Source organism: Camelus bactrianus, chromosome 11 (assembly GCF_048773025.1).
Source record: "Camelus bactrianus isolate YW-2024 breed Bactrian camel chromosome 11, ASM4877302v1, whole genome shotgun sequence".
NCBI lineage: Eukaryota > Metazoa > Chordata > Mammalia > Artiodactyla > Camelidae > Camelus > Camelus bactrianus.
The window spans coordinates 67553394-67567112 of NC_133549.1; the positions used below are offsets into that span (position 1 = coordinate 67553394).

The following is a 13719-nucleotide window of genomic DNA, read 5'->3' on the forward strand; positions in this document are numbered from 1 at the left end:
TGAGCCTTCCTGCCTCTCCTGGGGAGAGGGCACATGGCAGGCCAGGAGCTGGTCCCTGCTCCTTCCCAAACTCCCCAGTCCATACACTCTCACACCTGAGTCCAGGCCCCTCCTGGACATGTACCCCACATCCAGCTCTGTTCTCTCTACCCTGCATGTCCTGCCAAGCCCCTCATGGGATCCTGGGGTGAATGGTGCACTAACAAGGAGTATGTGGAACAAACAGTGGAGGAAACACTGAAGCCTTACCCAGCTCTGCTCCTCACTGGCCATGTAATGTAGGCTAGTTGCTCAACCTCTCTGTGCTTCCTTTTCTTGGGTCTCAAATGGGGATCATGCCAGCTGCTCTCCCTCAGAGGATGTGACAGAAATGGCAGATTGGAAGCCCTTTGTAGGAAGGGGTGATAGGAGTAGCATCTGTAAAGGGGACCCCTTGCCTCTCTCGGGATCAGGGTAAGGAGTGTGTTATAGTAAGTTGTGTGAAATGGGGCACTGGTCAGGGCCTGGGGAGTGCTGGGTAAGGGCAGCAGTGGGTACTCGGTGTGAGTCGCTGCCCTCAAGGACCCTAAGTAAAGGCACCAAGACCTTATGCATTTCGGGAAGGGTGACTGCTGAGGTCGGAGATATCAGGCAAGATTCCTAGAAGAATAAGAGAGGTGGTGACCTCAGGCTAGGGGTTGGGCCCCAGGGGCTGCTTATGGGGTGGCATCCTGCCATGATAATGAGAACTTTTAACCACGATCCAGCTTGGGCCCCAGCCGGACAGTCCTGAGGCCATCTGTAGACAACGCAGGGTTTCCAGCTCATCATCAACATTGGTTACAGTCAAATTTCTCCCCCACCGAGTCCCTTTCACCTTAGCCAAAGGGTACAGACCAACCCGGTGTCTAGGCAAAGAGCGTCCTCTGCCGACGGCTCCCTAGAAGTGCCCAGTGCCAGTGGCCCTGATTGTGGCTTGGCTGTACCCAAAAGCCTCCTCTGTCCATGGGGCCAGCCTGGGGTGAGTGAGGCTACAAGCAGCAGTGAGCCCACCCAGCTGCCCTCAGCTCCCTGGGGATCCCAGAAGGCAGCCAGTGAGCAGAGCCCCCAGGGGGCAGATGGTGAGCAGGTGCCACATGTCCTGGAGCACCCAGCTGGGGCTCCTGCCCTTCTCAGCCAGAGGATCTAAGTTTCAGAAGGCCCTCTCACTGAGCCTTAGCAGCCTCATCTGTAAAGTGGGCCCAGCTGCCCCTCACCCTTGTCCTGAGTCCAGGAGCTGAGGCCAAGGGGAGCCTGAGAAGCAGGAGGAACACTCCTCCCGAGGCCGTAGAAGCCTTGGCCCCTTCCCCTGCTTGGGCAGGTGAGGGCATTTTAGAGTACATACTCTTGGGAGGGCCCCTGTGTTTCCACAGTCCCTCACCCTCTTCCAGGAAGCAGGACCCACCCCACTCTGTTCTGCCCTGGCTTCCTCTCAGAGGCTCCCAGGAGCCACTGCCCCAGATACACCAGCTTTGTACGCTCCAAATTTGTTGGAGGTGCTGGGGTGGAGGCAGGCTGAGGGACCTTTTAAAGGTGCCACCATTTCCTCTGTGAGGCCGGAACCCCTAAACCACAGCTCACCTACACCTGACTCCTCCCAGTCCCAGCAGCTCCGTGGCCCTGAGAGGGGTGGGGAGACAGCAGGAAGGGGGCAGGCTGGGCTGGGGGAAGGGGGGACTCTGCCGTAAGAGCTCTGAGTAACACCCTGGGGCCTTTGCCTGATGGGGGAGGTGATTTGGACCACGAGGCCCTGGGTGGGGCCACAGACCCTTAGCTAATTCCCACAGGCCTTGGTACCTGCCCTCCCTCCTCACTCACTGATGCAGACTCCCTAGTGCTGGGAGCACGTCACAAACATCATCATGATCATGATGAGAGTAGTAGCATAGAGGGAGTACCTACCATGTGCCCGACTCTGAGCTGGGCTCAGGGGACATATGGCAGGAAACCAAAGCCAGATGCAGCCTCTGCCTTCACAAACAGAAAAGACATTGATCAGATTATCACACTAGATGCCAAGAGAGAGCCTATAAAGAGATGTCAGGGAAATCGAGGAGGGTTTCCCTGAGGAAGTGACTCAAGCTGAGATCCCCAGAAAATATAGGAGTTTGCACAGCCAAGAAGGAAGAGCATTTTATGCAGAGGGAACAGCATGTGCAGAGGCCCTGTGGTAGGAGGAAGCATGGGGAGTCCATATAAGGCCTTGACCCGAGTGACAGATTTTGGGAGGCATCAGATGATAGGGGCCTTGTTTGTTTTCACCCTGAGAACAGTATGGTAGGCATTATTATGCCCATTTCACAGGAGAGCAGACTAGGGCTCTGGGACGTCACAGAGCTCCCTGACCAAAATCCAAAATGATACATGGGCAGTTCTTAGCCAGGCCAGAAGCAGGATGGGGGCCACTTTTGTTGGCTCATTTATTCCTTCCAGCATCTTGATGCCGTAGGTGTTCTTGTTCCTACTTTCATCTGAGGAAATGGAACATCAAAGAGGTTGAGTAACTTTTGCCAAATCACAGAGCTAGTAAGTGGTGGAATCAGTCCTGCTGCAAAGCCTGGGCTCGTTGCCTACGGTCCCGACAGCTGCCTAAGATGCGGGAGCGTGTCTAGGACCAAGAAGAGGGAAGACCTGATTAGGAGAGAGGATGAAATGGAATTTTCTCTGCAATGTGGTGAGGTTCCCAAGGCTCCCCATGGGATCCTGTGCACACTAGGAGGCAGATGGGCCTGTGAGCCCTGGAGGCCCAGGCCTGGGGAAGGAGAAGATAGGGTCTGCCCTGGGAAGGGGTCAGGGGAGACCTGGCCTGGGGTTCCTAAAATCTGAGCCTCTTCTGCTCCATTTTCATCCCCTCATCAGTGAACCTAAGGGGTACCTGTGGCCGTCCATGAGCTGGAGGCCTTCTCTCCAGGCTTACCATCCAGACCCTGCAGCAGAAGCCCAAGCTGCAGACACAAACCAACGTGCTCTTCACATGCAGCTTGCATGTTCCCTCTTTATCTGGTAGTTGGAAATTTCCCTCCCTTCCCCATCTGCCCTCTCCCTGCTGGGACCACCAAGCCACCTCATGGCTCCCTCCTGCTCCTGAGCCCTATTTCCTTCCCTCTAATCCAGAGGTGTGGACAAAGTGGCTTTCGGGCAATATCTGGCTGCCAGATGTGTTTTAACTGGCCTGCACATGATTTTTTTTTAAGTTTTATTAATCAACACCTAATTCCACATAAAAATCTGGATTCCTAATTCCTTTTGAAAACCTGGAAGCTAGGCCAATGCCATGCTGGCACTCCCTCCCCAATTTGGAGCTGAGTAGCCTCTGTTCCCTTTAGCCAGGGCCCGTGCCTTCTGGCTCTCCAAATCCCCACCACCTCTGAGTCCCCCCTCCACAGCCCCCCAGCATTTGAGTGTGTGCAGCCCTCCCCCACTAGACTCCCAGAAGTAATGTGTTTGGGCCTCCGAGTAAAATCAGGATTAGCCTAGGTGGGCTCTGAAAGCTTGCTGACCTTCTGGAATGGATTGGAGGTCTGGTCCCCACCGGGCCCATGGTGAGACCCTATGATTGGGGCCAGGGAGGGGAAGGATGTGGGAGTTCTCTGGCCATGTTCATCCCCAGGTCTACATCACTGTCCTGGACGAGAATGACAATAGTCCCAGGTTCGACTTCACCTCTGACTCAGCGGTCAGCGTGCCCGAGGACTACCCTGTGGGCCAGCACGTGGCCACCGTCAAGGCCCGGGACCCCGACGCCGGCAGCAATGGGCAGGTGGGCACCAGGTGAAATAATCCAAAACTGGCCTGTCAGGAGGGGATTCCCTCAGCCCCTCAGCTGGAGGGGGCCTCCCAAGCCGTCCCTGTCACTGAGCAGGAAGCAGGGTCCCCCAGGCTCTGCCTGGTCCTGAGCAGGACAGCCTGGCCCTCACCACAGTCCGTGGTCTGGGAAAGGAGGCAGAGCTGTTCAAGCTGTCAGCCCTGCCTGGGTCCAGGGAGCACAGAGCTGAAGGCTGGCCAGAGTCATTCCCCACAGCGAGCTGAACCCAGTGGGGGTTTAGCTTTCCCAGTGAATCCTGGGTCACCTCATCCACAAACCACACAGCATCTCACCTTCTGTGCCATCCTTGGGCAGCCCTCCCCATGCTCCTCTGCACCCCTGCTTCTCAGGCTCTCTACCTGTCCCACAGCAGGAAGTGCTCCCCAACCCTGCAGGTTTGGGCCTCCCCCCGAGCACGAGGAAGAGGAGTGACAGATGTTTCAGTCTTCACACCACTTTGACCTAGGCTACAAATTGGGTTGTGTTTGAGGAGGTTTCCACCTTTATTTAAATGTTTGCACACCTCTAGGGGGCTGAGGGATGCTGGCTCTGGAGTCAGAAGCCTGTGGGTTCAAATCCTTGTTCTCTTGGGCACTTACAAGCTGTGTAACCTCGCCAGTGGTTTCGCTGTCCGCAGCCTCCTCTCTGAGCTGAAGAGAGTGGCTCCCTGTGACAGGGTTGTTGTGAGAGCCCAATAGAGTCCTTGTAACAGCAGGGCTGAGCCTGCTCCTCTGCTAGGGGGTTCAGTGCTTCCCCACCCCTGGCCCTGGGAAACTTCATGTGTTGGGACTCACCCGCCCTCCTGGCCCCAGGCCAGTGTGCTCACATCCCCCCACCACCCAGGAGCCTGTCACAGACCCTGCATCACATCAGTGGACCCACTACCCCCATTTTGAGGGTTGTAACCACTTCTGCCTAAAACACATTCTTCTCAGACATCTTTGCTGAGCAGAAGGCCCAGGTGGGCAGAGGAGCGCCCCTTGTCCCGTCCTCTACACCTCCTCACTCGTCACGCCCTCTCCCCCTGACAGGTGGTCTTCTCCCTGGCTTCTGGCAACATCGCTGGGGCCTTTGAGATCATCACCACCAATGACTCCATTGGTGAAGTGTTTGTGGCCAGACTGCTGGACAGAGAAGAGCTGGACCACTATATCCTCAAGGTGGGAACCAGCCCCCCTCCATCTAGAGGCAACTCAGCCTATCAGCACACCCTGGCAGTCAGCTTGCTGCTGACACCAAGGGCCATGGGGCAGACAGCACTCCTAAGGGCCAAGAGCTCGAGTGAGGCTGACCTGGGAAAGGGCATCCTGGGAGGAGGGGTCTCTGGACCCAGGGCAGGAAACACGGGAGGTGTCTGTCTCTGCTGTAAGAGTGAGGAGAGAAAGACTGCCAGCTGATAAGAGCCCTGGCTGTTGCACATAGACACTGTGTGACCTTGAGCAAGTTGTTTACCCTGGGCCTTAGTTTCCCCCACACCATGCATGGGGCGGGAAAATCTCTGCCGAGGTGAGAAATACGTACAAGTAAGGAATCATGAAGGCCGCCATTACTGCTGAGTTGCTGTGGCTGCCATGTTTCCTAAGGAGTCTCTGGGGTCCCCAGGGCCATGCTTCTGCAGGAGTCTGAGCTCTCAAGCACTTTCTGCTGTCTTGTAGGCATCTGGGAACCAGCAAGTCTCCTCAGGACAGACTCAGGCTATGCTAGGACTCTAGATCATTACTGAAAATATTATTTGAGACTGTTTCTCTGTTTGCCAGAGACCAGATCTGAGTACATGGAACAGAGGCTCTGAAGCTACAGGCAGGAGCCCTGGGTCTGGTTGCAGGCCCCCAAGGTCATAGTCAGGAGGTAAAAACTGGGCATATCAGAGTTAGATTGCAAAGGAGGGTCCCCAGTTAGATAAAAATTGGGCAACAGTGGTTTGCAGCGTAGGACAAATGGTGAAAGCCTTGGGGAGGGCTCAAGGCTAGCGGCCACCCAGGGGGCAGGGATGGGCTGGTGAGTCCCTCTGCCCTCCCTTTCCTCCACACTGAGCAGACAGCACATTTGGACTCCATGTTCCTGATCCCCCCCTCACCCTTGGCCCTGATTCCAGTCATCCCCTCCTCACAGGTTGTGGCATCTGACCGTGGCACCCCTCCACGGAAGAAGGACCACATCCTGCAGGTGACCATCCTAGACATCAATGACAACCCTCCAGTGATCGAGATCCCCTTTGGATACAACGTCAGCGTCAATGAGGTGAGGGCAGCTCTGGCGCCCATACAGCTGAACGTCCAGGGTGGACAGTGGGTGTGAGCTGACCACGAAGCACCCGTTTGAATGTCTGCCTACAGAGGAAAGCTCTTCATGGTTCAGATGAAGAGGAGAGGAAAGGAGAGGGGATAAAGAAAGTAGCCTTTCACCACCAACAGGGACCTGTTTACCCTGAGAGAGCTGCTTTTAAATAAAATAGCTCACGCATTTTTCAGTCCTAAGATTGAGCCACTCTGGTAGAATTTTTGTCCAGACCCTGCTGGGTATCACTCTAGGCTGGACGTTCATGAAGGCAGGTTGACACAGGGCTGTAGAGTCCTCCCTGGATTCACACCATGGCTCTGCCACTGACTGGCTGTGTGACTCACACACGTTCCTCCCCTGCAGGTCAGTTTTCTCATCCGTAAATGGGGAGGACCTAACCTGTAGGGTTATAGAGAGGATTTGATGAGTTAACTCGGACACGGTGCCCACAGAATGTTCACCACGATGATCTTTATCTTCCTTATCATGGACCCAGGATAGAGCAGAGCTTTCCAGAGGCAGGTGCAACCCTTGGGCGCTCAAGAGCAGGTGCTAGACTTTGCCCTAAAGGCCTTGAATCCGGAATGACCACCTTTCTGCTCTCCCCTCAGAACGTGGGTGGGGGTACCACTGTGGTCCAGGTGAGAGCCACCGACCGTGACATTGGAATCAACAGTGTCCTGTCCTACTACATTACCGAGGGCAACAAGGACATGACCTTTCGCATGGATCGCATCAGCGGTGAGATCACCACGCGGCCTGCCCCGCCCGACCGCGAGCGGCAGAGCTTCTACCACCTGCTAGTCACCGTGGAGGATGAGGGCACCCCTACCCTGTCGGTGAGTGATGGGGTGGCCACAGGGAGGGGAGGTGGAGGAGGGCAGCTCCGCCTTCTATGTGAGGGGGACAGGATGGATGGGAATGGAATGCCATGCATGGGTGAGTCCTCGACGACTTTTGTTGCACCTTGAGTCCATCAGCTATGCGTATTTATGGGGGGCTGGTGTGTGCCAAGCTAGGGTGTTGGTTCATCTGCCTCTGTGGCCACTCAGAGTCTATTTTGGCCTCTGTGCTCACCCAGGGCAGCTCTGTAGGATGGTCCAGATTGAGCCTGTGCTTTGGGGTCTGGCCAACCCTCACTCCACTTGCCAAGCTGGGTACCTGTGGGGCCGCGCTAACCCACATGGTGGTTCGTCTGTTCCAAATGGGAAAAGGTGCCCTCTGGCCTCTTCCCCTACATCGTATCGGTGTGATGCTCTGTGGTAACATGTCAGGGTTGGAAGGGGCTGACGTCTGTGGTCCAGTCTGATGCTTGCGTGGGTGAGGCCACTGCCCAAAGCAATGCGCAAGGTCAGTAAGTTTGGAAAAGGAGATAGGGCCTGCGGGGCTGGACGGTGACGTCGTTTGGGGCCATTGGCTGAGGTGGGATGATTTCTACTGTGAGCTGACTGCATGATCACGAGCAAGTCAGAACCTTTCCAAATACTGGCATTGTCATCTATAAAAGAGAGATAAGATCTCCTGCAGAGGTGGTGCTTGGGGAATTGAATTAGCTCATGTCTGTGGAAGCGCTTGGTAATCCATGAGGAGGAGGACTGTATCAGCTATCACCACCATAATCCTGCTTTACAAACCAAATTGACCAGAGAGACCTAAAACAGCTGTTGACTTAGCTCCAATTCTGCAGGCTGGCAATGGGGACCTGGCTTAGCTGGGCGGTTCTTCTGCTGTCCACTGGGCTCCCACATGTGTGGGTAGCTATGTGTCGGTTGGCTGGCTGTTCTTTTGGAGGTCAGCTGCCTGTCAGCTAGAATGACAGGGCAACTGGGCCACCTCTCCTATCCCGAAGGCTAGCCAGTGCTGGTTCATATGGAGCCAGAAAGGGTCGCGGAGACAGAGCAGAAGCAGGCAAGGCCTCTCGAGGCCTAGGCTTGGGCCCAGAACAAGGTTACTTCTGCCACATTCTGTTTGCCAAAGCAAGTCACAAGGCCAGCCCAGGTTGGAGACGTAGGGGAATAAACTCTATCTTTTGAAGGACTGAACTGCAAAGTTACATTGCAGAGTGTAGATATAGGGAGGTGTGAGGATTGGGGACATTTTTGTAATCTGTCTGCCCTAGGGCCCCTGATAGTAAATGAGGCCTCAACTCTGTCCCTCTGTCCCCAGAAGGTGATTCTGTTGGACCCCTCTCTTTTGACAATAGTATTGTGGACTGTGGGGTTGGAGCAGGTCTGAACTGGGCTCTTTATCTAGCGTGTCTCTGGGGAGGATGGTGGACCCACATTCTAAAGAGCCCAGGATAATACTGTCACTTCAGCCAATCACACAAGTGGGCCAGAGACACACTAACAGGGGAGGACAGGCAGGGGGGTATCATTTATTGTACTGACATGGAGGGACTCAGTTGTGACATAACCCCTCCTTACCTGCACCTAGCTTCAGGGTGAATCATCTTCTTGGTCAGCTCCCCAATAGCATTTATAGATGTGTTTGGCTACAAATAAAAAACTTAACTATGGAGACATAAATAAATTAGAATGCATTTTTCTCACATAACAAAAATTCCACAGAATTACAAATGCTAATTTCACACTCAGTGATGTCAGAGCTAATGTTTCTTGGCCTTTCCCTCATGGTTGCAAGATGGCTGCTATAGCTCCAGCCATCATGTTGGCATTCAAGGCAGGAAATGACAAAAAAACAAAGAGCAATGCACGCCACTTCTGCCCTTTTATCAGGAAAGTAAAAAGTTTTCTAGAACTATTCTCCAGAGTTCTGATTGTGCCTCATTGGCCGGAAGAGGTTCACATGGGTACTCTGGAACAAAGGAGGTTGGAAAAAAAATGAGGGACAGGATTGTCAGAATTGGCTTATTATCTGGGGACCAGATATATCACTGTCTCAAACAAAATCAGAGCTCTGCTAGTGAGGAAGAAGTGGAGAATAGATTTTGGGTGAGTGACTGATAGCATTTGCCATGCTGCTCTTCCTCATCCTGACCTAGGCCAGTGAACACACCACTCTCACCCCACTCCCCACACTTCCCCACACCCAGAAGTCCTAGAGTTTCCCAAAGAGGCAGTTGGTGAGACCCATAATATTCTAAGACTCTGAGTTTTGGAGGCAACATCTGGCTTCCTTTTGGTTTCCAGAAGAAACAAGAATTAGAGAAATGTGAAATCACCCTAGCCACATTTAACCACCCAGAATGGGTGGGCCACTCCCCAAGCAGTCCCTGCAGAACTTGGGATGGGTCCCCATGGCTAGAAAGAATTTTCATCTATAGACCCAACCCTCTGTAGGGATCCAGCCTAGACTGGTGGAGACCCATGAGCATTGCCTCCTCACATGTGGGCCCCTGACATTCTGGCCCTCCTGGAGGCAGGTCTCGGCCTATACCAGCTCCCTGGTAGGGGTGTGGGAAGTTGGGTGGTAAGAAATGCAGTCTCCTTTTGTCTACGTTCCTCATCCTGGTCATCACCATCTCTTCTACCAGAAAACACCTTCATGACCAGGATCAGGGATGAGGTTCTCTGAGGCCATCACCGGGGGATTATGCATATGGCTCCTGGGCTGGAATACCATAGTACAGACAAACAGTGTCAGGTACCAGCTGGCAAAACATTGATAGGAGAAAAATTTTCAGTCAAAAAGAATCTATCCCTTCCATTTTTTTCCTGCTTCTTCAGGTTGGGGGAAAATATCGCTTTCATTTAATTTTTGTTAGGGACACCAGAGTGAAGAACTACAGTGACCACAGGAGCATTGTTCTGAAGGTAGCACTGGACCGTATTTGTTCATTTATTCATTTTTTCATTCATTCATTCAGCCAGTGTTCCCTGAATGCCCACTGTGTGCCAGAACCCAGAGACACAAAGATGAAGGAGGCTGTGTGGGCCCTGCCATGAATTGAAGTGCAGTTGATAAGGGAGGCCATGAGGACATCCATGTGTGGGGCCAAGGTGTGGATGGGGCACTGAGAAGGCCTTGAGGAAGGCTTCCTGGGGCAGGTGACACCTGGGCTGTATCGTCAGTCAGTCACAGTTAGCGCAGCAAAGGGAAAAGCATGTTCTGGATCCAGGCATCAGCCTGAACAAAGGCCTAAGAGCAAGTTATAATCCAGGGTGGGTCCAGGGAGCCGCAGGTGGTCCAGACCCATGGCAGTATTCGGGGCTCAGAGCAGGGCTCTCTGTCTACGTATCCTCCCCACGACATGGCTGGCTGGGGCAGATCCCAAGGGTGAGTCCTTTCTCAAGCACCCCTTCTACTCCCTCCCAGCCCAGCTAAGCCAGAGTAGGGATGGGGCAGAAGCTAGCAAGCAAGGGCCCTCCACTCTGAAGATTTGCTTCCACTGACCAGACTGTCACCTCTAAACAGTGAAGCCGCCTAGGGTCATGTGTGCCCTCAAGCCAAAGGTGACCAGAGGAGGGGCCTTCTCTGCTATTGGGTAGATTTCACTGGATGAGTGTTTGAGGAAGTAGGACCATTCCAGCCCCTTCCAGCCAAAGCCCCAAGAAGCATCAGACCAGCCACTCTGAGGTTCCAGGAGAGGTCCCCATGGTCTAAGAGGGGTGTATATATCTGTCTAGAGATACCTAGCAGACCTACACCTACAGTTATCCACCTGGTTCAAGCCAGCCCTCACCGGCACAGGACCAAACTTCCTGTAGGACAAGGGCAAGTAAGAGTCATTCACTCATTCATTCATTCAACACTAAATATGCACCAGACCTGTGCTAGAGGCTAGGAAGTCAGAGATGAGTTGGATACAGTTCTGCCCTCAAGGTGCCTATGGTTAGTGGGGAAATGGACACTTAATAGAGAGCTGACACTCTGCAATGTGCTAGGAGCTCAGAGCCAGGAGCCAGGGGAGGTTCTGGACAAGGCATTTGCATCCATGTCTTAAAGGATGAGGCTTTCTAAGCAGAGGGATGAGATTCGCTGCCAAGTCTCCCCAAAACCAAGAGAAATCCTGTATCTGAGCCCTGCCATCTCTTCTTTTCTCCCTGGGCTTCCCTCCTTCCCCCCAGTTTCCTGAGAGCCTGACATTCCTGCAGTCGGCCTGAGCTGTCCCCACCCAGCTCTCAGCCTCTATCACCCAGAGCTAGGAACAGCTGTGCTGCAAGGGGCATCCGGGCCAGCCCAGGCCTGTCACACAATGGTGTGCCACCCAGCAGGGGAAGTCATTGTACAGCCTCGGCCCTCTGCCTAGCTCCAGGCCTCAGGCAGGAAGGCCAGGCTTGGGGGAGGGGTCTACGTGGCAGGCAGAGAGGGCCCTGTAAGAGGAAGGGCTGGGCCCCAGGAGGAAGGACGGAAGGCAACTGGGAGGTCAGGCGCTGAGCCCCAGCTGCAGGGGGATGGGGAGAAGGAGGGCCTAAGTAGGCCTCTCTGCCATACGAATCACAGGCAGCAGGTTAGACAGCCCAGATCACCAAGCCTGGATTCTCAGGCTGGTGGATTCTGCAGAAGACACCTGTCCAGGCAGAAAGACAAAAAATCTCCCACCACCCACTTCCAGTACAAGAGTTACCAGCAACAGCCTCCTGAAAGTCTGTGAGCAGAGGATGCTGCTCTTGGCAGCTCATCTCATAATTTTAGGGCTGAGGGCTCTTATGTTGATTAAAGCTGGACCCTGCTGCTGTTTGTGAAGGCTGCTTCCCCTGGCTTCAGCTCAGGAACCCGCAGCCTGGCCCCCTCCCTGTGCTGCACGCCAAGTAAGCCGACCTCCTCTGGCCCAGCATGATTAAATTCAGGCCCTTCTGGTAGCCCTGCTTCTTGAGAATGTTCTGCAGCTGCTCAAATGCTACACATGCAACTGGCTTGGTTCCTCCAAGAGACCCTGGGGCTCTGTGGGTAGATAAGTTTCTCCCTTCCCCATCCCCTCTTGCAAGCAAGCTGGGTATGTGGGCCCCCATGCCCACCAGGAGTCATGTGGCTTCAGGGCTGCCAGGCAGAAAGGGGAGTGAAAAGACTGATGTGGAAGGAGCAGAGCCTCCGCTTGTGGGCTTGTGGGCACAGGTTCATCCCCCAGGGCCCTGGTATGTACTGTTAGCAATTCCAAGTCCTGGCCTGTAATGCCACTCGCTTCAGTGAAGAGGAAGGAGCACAGGCCTGGGAAGCAGGAGACCCAGGCTTTAGTCCCAGTTCCACATTCACTTGTGGCAAGATAAAAACCTTTTCAAACTTGTTTCCCTGTAGGTTAAATGGAGACAATATAACCTCCTGGGGTTTCCAGGAAGGAGGAGATCAAAGAAGTAATAACACACATGACAGTGTTTTGGAAAGCACAGAGTATAGAAGAGGCAAAGATGTGGAACACATACTGCCCTTCCCTGTCCTACACCCAAGACAGACATTGCTAGCTGATGTCAGCACTGTCTCATTAGGCTATACTGATACTTCAGAATCCCTCTTAACACACATTCCAGGGAGATATATACTAACAGACCAGAACTGTAAAACAAAATGAAACCTCTGCCCCTTGGCCTGCAAGAACTCAGGGCATTACTGCTGTTGAGGAGATCCCACCATGCCCAGACAACGCTGCTGGGAACTAGAGCTCGTTGAAAGTCAGAGGTGGCCCTGCCGATTGTGAGTGGTCCAGAGAACAGAACCCTGGCATCCTAGTTTGATCCATCACCCATGGTGTTATGCATCCGTTGTCAACTTTGCAACCCAGTCCAAAGGGCAGGTTGTTATTGGACCCCCACCCTAGAACCCACAGAATAGTTAGGTAGACACAGGGTCCATGCAGAAGGGACCATGCAAAGCGGGTACAGTGAATGCCCAGTGAAGAGGCTAGGTGGTCAGTGCTCTCAGTGGGCTGGGACAAACGCTCATGTGGGCTGTGTGAGTGCTGGCTTCTCAAGAGGACTTTGCACCTAGCATCCTGGCTGGCAACCCCAGTTCCTCTTTCTGCCACTGTTGTTCTCTTTGAGTTCCCTGAGCAAATCTTAGCCCAACCTCCAGCATAGTCAGGCCAGCCCTGGAGAGCTCTAGCTGACACCCAGGAAGGCCTCTTCCAGGAGGCAGGGTGACAGTGCCCACGCTGGGGTGGAAGGTGACAGGGCCCCTGCAGCCTCCAACCCCACCACGTCCTCCCAGTGCCCCCGCCACAGAGCACAGCCTGAAGAAGGGGAGGCACTAGCCCCTCTGTCCCAGGATGCTGGTGTAGGTGGGAGCTCTGGCCAGGTAGCAGTGAGAGCAGCCCCAGGGCTGGTCTTTTGAGAAGCAGGCCCCGGTGTTCCTGCACACCTGCCCTAGTGCCCATCCCCACAGACCCCCACGCAGGGCCAGCCTGATCCAACAGCAGCATCTCCACAGGCCTCTGCGGTGTGTTTTCAGAGAGTGTCAATTCCATTCTCTTAGCCTCTCCCTTTGTGGGAATAAAGGCAGGAGGCCTTTATTAAATGTGAACATCGGGAGATACATCACAGGTCCCCCAATTCCTGATACATCTCTTAACGATGACTTAGTGCTTTAAAGCACGAATTTCCCTCCCAGGGCTGCAGATGGTGCCATGATCCATGTTTCCTGCCTCAGTCCCACCCTGCGCAGAGGCCAAAGTGCTAGCGGCCCCGGGGCTCCCCCCAGCCCCCGGGAGGCAAGCACCCCGT

General features: G+C 54.1%; 1 protein-coding gene across 10 annotated transcripts in view; it reads left to right on the forward strand.

Moving 5' to 3' along the window:
• The window catches only part of CDH23 (cadherin related 23), a 389679-nt gene that overhangs the window by 312086 nt on the left and 63874 nt on the right, over positions 1 to 13719 (forward strand). For 9 of the 10 annotated variants that reach the window (XR_012510294.1, XR_012510295.1, XR_012510293.1 and 6 more), the window contains exons 33-36: positions 3629 to 3778; positions 4855 to 4983; positions 5936 to 6064; positions 6715 to 6942. Coding sequence is in view for 7 of the 10 variants with exons in the window: in XM_074374170.1 (XP_074230271.1) it covers positions 3629 to 3778; positions 4855 to 4983; positions 5936 to 6064; positions 6715 to 6942 (636 nt within the window). In the remaining 3 variants the exon portion in view is untranslated. Of the gene's footprint in view, positions 1 to 2565; positions 2693 to 3628; positions 3779 to 4854; positions 4984 to 5935; positions 6065 to 6714; positions 6943 to 13719 lie in introns of those variants that run through there. The other variant, XM_074374171.1, reaches the window with a different exon arrangement.